The 6912-nt window shown below is 46.7% G+C and overlaps 1 protein-coding gene across 1 annotated transcript; it reads left to right on the forward strand.

Moving 5' to 3' along the window:
• The first annotated feature begins 3961 nt into the window (after positions 1-3961).
• On the forward strand, positions 3962-4585 carry LOC130464293 (uncharacterized). Its single transcript, XM_056833777.1, has 2 exons — positions 3962-4064; positions 4149-4585. Exons 1-2 carry the CDS (start codon positions 3981-3983, stop codon positions 4452-4454), a joined length of 390 nt encoding a protein of 129 aa, XP_056689755.1. The 5' UTR covers positions 3962-3980; the 3' UTR covers positions 4455-4585.
• The last annotated feature ends 2327 nt before the right edge of the window (positions 4586-6912 follow it).

Genomic DNA, 6912 nt, shown 5'->3' on the forward strand with positions numbered 1-6912 from the left:
ATTCTCGCAGTTTTCTATCTCATTTAGGATTTATGTTGGAATGCAACACCTAATTTTGACAGGTTTCTATCCTTTATGATTTGCCACTTTTAGAAGCTACCTTTTATGGCAGTTACTATTTTTAGCAGGTTTCTATAAATAGCAGGTTTCGGGTGAAATGAAATGGGGAATCGAAATTCATTTATTTTATAGGAGATGCGTTGTCAAGTGGAGATTTATGTTTTCATCATTGAACCTTCCCTTTCGGGAATGGGGACAAAAGTAGGTGTCTACAGTTAGCCCCCACTTTGACTGAGTCTTGGAGTAAGACGATGGTCAAAGTACTAGACGGAGTGCGTCACACAAGCCATGGTGTATGCGACCTGTTTTGCGAGAGTCTCACGAGCCCCCGAGTGATAACATTTGACTTAAGGGTCATCACTTGAAGTGTCGACATATCCCTCACGTGTCATTGGGATTTGTCAACTGATAGTATAGAAGCTTCCTCACTTTGTCATTGGAAGGATCTAAAGGTGCGTAGAAACTCCCTCACTTTGTCATTGGGAGTAGCTACAGATGTTTTCGAAATCAAAGCTATAAAGTGTAATTGGGCCTGGCCAAGCCCAATCACGAGGTAAAAGTGTTTTTTAAAGATTCTCATTTTCAGGGCTAGCTAAACGAGAAAACCCCCTTGTTTTTATAGGACGTAAAACGAAGGAAAATCCAGCACCCTTGTTTTTATAGGACGTAAAACGAAGGAAAATCCAGCACCCTTGTTTTTATAGGACGTAAAACGAAGGAAAATCCAGCAAAAGTTATCGCTGCAGCGACTAAGGACCTGCGCGGTTTTAATGGCGCATACCCCGCCGGCTAAAGATGGCGAGCCTGTCCGCTAAGGGTGGACACCCCGTCTGATAGAAGTGGACGAATCTGTTTTTGAAATTTGAAAATAAGGACCTACGCGGTTTGTGACGTAGACCCCGCCGGCTAAAGATGGCGAACCTTGTCCGCTAAGGGTGGACACCCCGTCCGATAGAAGTGGACGAATCTATTTTGAAATTTGTTTTGCTTTTTTGAAAATAAGGACCTACGCGGTTAGTGACGTAGACCCCGCCGGCTGAAGATGGCGAGCCTATTTTAAATTTGAAGACTTTAATTCTTTCGAAAACTGAGGACCTGCGCGGCTAGTGACGCAGACCCCGCCCGCTGAGGGTGGGCGAGCCCATTTTGAATTTCTTATTTTGCCTATGTAGAAGGGCTTTTGTGATTACAACCTGTTGGTGGATCGTAATATTTCCTGATTAGATGTGTCCTATAAGTGGGTCCACACTGTGTATATTTTTGTTTAACAATATTTATTATTTATTATTTTTTCAAAATACCGTTTTTTTTTGGGAAAGAAATATCAAGATAACGGATATCTTACACAAAATAGGGGAGTACGCGTGCCCGACAGCGAATATTCGCTGTCTGGGAAGCATTTTCAGCGCCCAACTGTGGGCGCTTGAATTTCTAACGCCCAGAGCTGGGCGTTGAAAATGCGAAGGGGGAGGCTGGTCTTTAAATACGCGGACCGTCTCCTTCCTTTCCCATTTCCACCATTTTCGCTCAAACTCTTCACTTCTTTCTACTGATTTTTGCTCGTTTCCTTCACTTTTCTTCACGAATTCTTCTCCAAATCACTTCCTAATCTTCCCAATGAAAGTAATTTTCGGTAATTTTGAGCTTTTTTGTCAATTTCAGTATTTTTGTCAAGTATTTTTGTGCATGAAATTGATTTGGGGTTTTTTGATTTTGTGCCCCTTTCCTTCAATTAGATAGTTGGAAATGTTCCACATAACATGTTAATTAGTTTGTGCATGTTAATTTTTGCAAGTATGTTGATTTTTGTTGAATTTGGGCATTTTCATGCTAGCCCCCAAGTATACCTACGACCCTAGTATTTTCTTATAATGTAGGTGTTCTTGGTATATTTCTTGCGTTCCTCATAATTCATGGGTGACAAATCATGGAAGAATTTTGATTTTGCTGGAGTTAATTTTTACTTAGGGAATTTTGCGAAGTATGAACTTAGTATCATGTTTTTAGGGAACAAAAATTGTATGACTCCATTTCATGAGTGAAATGCACTCTTTTTAGGGATCGGTGTGAGTGCCGATTTTGTCAAAGGTATAATGCCTTGTTGTATTGTTGATCAGCATGTCTGACGAGTCGTTACCCCCTCCTGGTGGCCACGAGGAGCGTGGCATGACGCGTCTGTCTACTGGCGCGGGTCCCCTATGGGTGGGCCCTGAGCTCTACGACGGTCGTGATCTTCACTACGACCTAGAGCACCACGTGACTTCCCGCTTTCACGCGAGGAGAGAGACTACAGTTCGCGGCTATGGCGCAGCGATGAGTGAGACCGTTTTTAGCTACCTGAGCTCGGATGCCCAGGCCTTGGTGAGGGAGAGCTCACTGTTTCCGGTGGTTGAGACCTTCTGGGAGATACTACGGCTTAACATCTCCCTGTCCTTTCTGCGGTCGTTCATGAGGTGTTGGTGGGATACCACCAACACCTTCCATTTTCCTTGGGGCGAGATGACGATCACTCCTGAGGACTACACGGCTTTGACGGGCTTGACCTTTATAGGGAACCCCTTTCGTCTGAGGTCGGATGGCCCATCGCCGACTGTTGCTGAGGGTACCAGGCTCCTGGGCTCGTGGATGGGTAGTAGATTACCTTCGTACCAGCCCCGTGGGATACCTTTCGATGACCTGATGTGGGCTTTGGAGCATGGGGTAGAGGAGTCGCCTTCGAGACAGGCTCGGCTGTTCTACCTCCATTTTATTACTTCCACTTTTCTATCGGGTGCGACTGACACCTTTGACCCGAGGTGGATAGGCATGGTGGAGGACGTGTCTACACTGGATGACTATCGCTGGGGCGATTTGGGCTATGCGACGCTTGTCGGCCAGATGAGTTTGTCGGTGCGCGACTCGGACCCGAGTAGACGTCACTTTGTGATTACATTAGCGGGAGTGCCGCGTTTGATCGAGGTATGTGCCTAGACTTTCTTTTGTTTTCTCGCTTTTACCGGGCCTCTTTTTTTTAATGTTTTATTGTCCTTTTCTTTTTGCAGCTGTGGGCCTTTGAGCACTTACCTTGGCTGGCTCCCCGAAAGGGGTAGAGGCCTTTGGAGTTCCCTGTCGGTCGCCGTTGGGGTTGGAAGAAGAAGCTGACAGTGCGTCCACCGCCCGATACCGTGTGGGATCTTATCCGGGACGGGAACCCTGAGCATGTACAGAATCTTATCCTCTATCTCGTATTTCGTCATTCTTTTTTATTTTCTATGTGCGAGATCTGACTGCGTTTGTACAAAAACAGGTGGTTTGGACCCCATGGCTCTCTTTTAGGGGTACCCATGCTTCGGTCAGGGATAGTTATGCCCTGAGCCAGATGCGGGTCTTGTTCGCTGGCCGCCGGGACCCTGTCTGGTACCTGGGAGAGCGGGTACGTATGCAGACGGTCGGGGCTTCTTCGGTGCCCAGGCCTCCGCCTGCGACCATGCTGTCTACTCGCTCGATAGGCGAGTCGTGGAGGGTCCACTCGAGGACTGGCGTGTCGGCGACGGAGTTGGTGATAGAGGGAGCTAGCTATTACCCGTTTATCCAGGATTCTCTTCGTCTCCCAGAGCCTGGCGCTGTAAGTTGCCTCCTCTCTTCGTATTGATTTTAGTGTTTTCATGCTCGTGCCCATGTGTTTATGCCTATTGTGTTTTGTGCAGGAGTGTCCTGACCCTTCGTTGGGGGGATGGGTGTTTCCCGATGCTCGGATCTCGTATACCGAAGAGAGTGGATCCGAGATTGTGGAGACTTTCCCGGAAGATCGGGTTTTCCATGCTCCGCTCCCTGCGGGAGTACAGGCGGTATGCACCTTTTATTTGTGTACTCTTCTTATATTTTTTCTTTCTTTTTTACTAACATTCCTGTTTCAGGTTCCGGCCCGTACGGCCAATGCGATGGTGGGGGTGATCAACCGGTTGAAGTCCGCGTTGGTTCGAGCTCGGTCTGCACTTTCTTGCAGGAGCCCCCACTCTACTCGGGTAATGTGCCCTCTTTTTTTCTTTTGATCTGTACCTTTTGTTTGGCTTTCGGTTATTCACTATCTTTTTTGTCCTTTTTTGTAGACGGCTGCTGGACGTGCCGGGGCCGACGACGCGGGTCCCTCGGGCGGGGGACACGGTCGTGAGAGAGAGAGGGCACGACACTCGCCCCTACGGCATCGCCGTTCCGACGCGGGGGTGAGTTCTTCCGGGGAGAGGTCCGAGCCGGAGCGTAGGCGACGTTCCGTGTCGGTGGCCCGAGAGCCTAGCCCCGAGTTGCAGTCACAACCTCATTTTTGGGGTGACTCTGGCTGGGGGCCCTCATACCACGGGGAGTGGAGTGGATGGACCGGCGAGGCTTGGAGACATGGAGCCGATGACGAGTCTTAGGCTTACCTCCTGTTTTGTACATATTCATTCTTGTATTCCGCATGTATATATATATTTTTTGCGATTTTTGGTGCAAGAATGTTTTGAGCCTTCCGTGGGCTTTGTTTTAACATATTATAGCAATATTAGCTTTCTAAACCAACGACGAATTTTGAAAAGGAAAAGACTTTCGTAAAAAATAATGAGTTCATATAAGAGTGCACACATATTTTTAGACTAACCGACTACTTGGGGTATTACATATGCATGTTCACTATTTTTTTGTTTTTTGCCGACTCGTGCCATACTCCTTTGTTGGGCTTGTTCCTGGAAATTCTTGTGGCTTTGTTTTTTCATTCTATTTGGTCTTGCCCGTGCATGGGTTAGGGTAGAGTGCCCTTTGCAATATCTTTTCTGCTTGATGCGTTGCATGACTTTATTATTTTTTTAATTTTTATTGGACCGAATCCTTGAGAAGGATTGCCTACGTATCTTGTCAGAATCAGGTCGCGCGTAGTTCTAGCTTTTGAGAAATTTTTTTGAAAGGGTGTTCATTACACGTCTGCTTCACCCCCCCCCCCCCCAAGTGTTCGTGGTTCTTTTGAGGGTTAGAAAAAGGAGTACGAACACTTGCAGAAGCGGGAGGGTAGGTGGCAAGAGAGAATGACGCCCGATCAAGGGCGAAGGAAATATCGGCGCCCAGGCCTGGGCGTGAAAAATAACAGCGCCCAGTCTTGGGCGTTGAAGTTTTGTCCTTCGCTTTTTCTACCTTATCGAGTTTTATGCCGTTTGCTTAGAGTAATGCACAGAATGTTTGCTTATGAGTCTTAATGTGTTTTATTAGATACCTTAACTCTGGACTGAATTTTATTAAATATGGCACTTTTTTAATTGGTCTAAGTTCGTGAGGTTAGCGAATTCCGCTCCATCTATGTCAGCTAGTTGGACTGCTCCGCCAGGTAGGATGGTCTTTACAAAATACGGTCCTGTCCAATTAGGCCGGAATTTTCCTCGAGGGTCCGTAGTAGGTGCGAGGACTTCTTTAATACAAAATCGCCTTCTTTGATATTTCGAGGTTTGACTCTTTTGTTGAATTGCCTTGCGATGCGCTTTTGATACACTTGCACGTGATGTAGAGCTCTCAACCTCCGTTCGTCTAGAAGGACGAGCTCGTCGTACCTAGCTTGAACCCAATCAGCTTCGGGTAGCTTGCTTTCTAGGACGATCCGGAAGGAGGGAATCTCCAACTCGACCGGTTGAACTGCTTCCATTCTGTATACCAAGGAGTAGGGTGTTACTCCAATGGAGGTGCGGATTGAGGTTCGATAGCCCCATAATGCGAAGTGTAATTTGTTGGGCCAATCCTTATAATTTTCGGCCATTTTTTCGATTATGACTTTAATATTTTTGTTGGCCGCCTCTACCGCGCCGTTCATTTGCGGCCTGTAGGGAGAGGATTTATGGTGTTTGACATGATATTTTTCGAGCAGGTCTTGGACTTCGGCCCTGAACTGGGAACCTTGGTCACTTATGATTTCATGTGGAACCCCGTATCGACAGAATATGTTCTTTTCTAGGAATCGAGTGACATGTTTGGCCGTTAATTTTGCATAGGAGACTGCCTCTACCCATTTAGTGAAGTAATCAATTGCGACTAAAACGTACTCGTGTCCCCCTACGCCTGTTGGCGTTACCTTGTCGATTTTATCTATACCCCAGGTGGAAAAGGGCAATGGAGAAGTAAAGGTGTATAGTTCTGAGGGAGGCAAATGGTTAAGGTTACTGAAGATTTGGCATTTTGGGCAAGTTTTTACAAAGTGATGACAATCAGTTTCCATAGTGGTCCAATAGTACCCTGAGCGGGATATTTTTCGGGATAGCATTTTTCCGTTCATATGGGGTCCGCACACGCCGTTATGGTATTCTTCCATTAGTCTTTGGGCTTGGTTTTGATGGACACAAAGTAACTTGATTTTATTCGGCGTGTATTTGTACAGTTCTCCCAGAATTATGCTATATTGTGAAGCGAGGAGGCGTAGGGCCTTTTGTGCTCGCGGGGAAGTGTTTGGGGGGAATTCCCCACTTGTTTTGTAACGAAGGATGTTCGTGTACCATGGTTCTTCTTCGGTGTTTTCAGGTTCGGAGTCTATGGCACAACAATAAGCCGGCTCTTTCCTTCGCTCGACCCGAAGGGTCATTCCGTCCCATTCATTCGGGATGTTGAGCATTGAAGCTAGCTTCGCTAGTGCATCCGCGAATTGGTTGTCGTCTCTTGGCAAGTACGTATACTCGATTTTTTCAAATTGCTCGACTATTTGGTCTAAGTGAGCTTGATATTTTGAGATACTAGTGCTTCGGACCTTCCATCTTTTGGATATATGGTTGATTATTAGGGAAGAATCCCCGAAGACTTGTAGATGTTTGACTCCGAGGCTAACTGCGGCCTCTAGCCCAACTATGCAGGCCTCGTATTCGGCGG

Source organism: Spinacia oleracea, chromosome 6 (assembly GCF_020520425.1).
Source record: "Spinacia oleracea cultivar Varoflay chromosome 6, BTI_SOV_V1, whole genome shotgun sequence".
Classification (NCBI taxonomy): domain Eukaryota; kingdom Viridiplantae; phylum Streptophyta; class Magnoliopsida; order Caryophyllales; family Amaranthaceae; genus Spinacia; species Spinacia oleracea.

Bases quoted from the DNA above. Each gene is read 5' to 3' on its own strand.
- LOC130464293 (XM_056833777.1), top strand. From the start codon at position 3,981: ATGGTGGGGGTGATCAACCGGTTGAAGTCCGCGTTGGTTCGAGCTCGG. The intron at 4,065-4,148 runs GTAATGTGCCCT...CCTTTTTTGTAG, and splicing joins GGAGCCCCCACTCTACTCGG to ACGGCTGCTGGACGTGCCGG.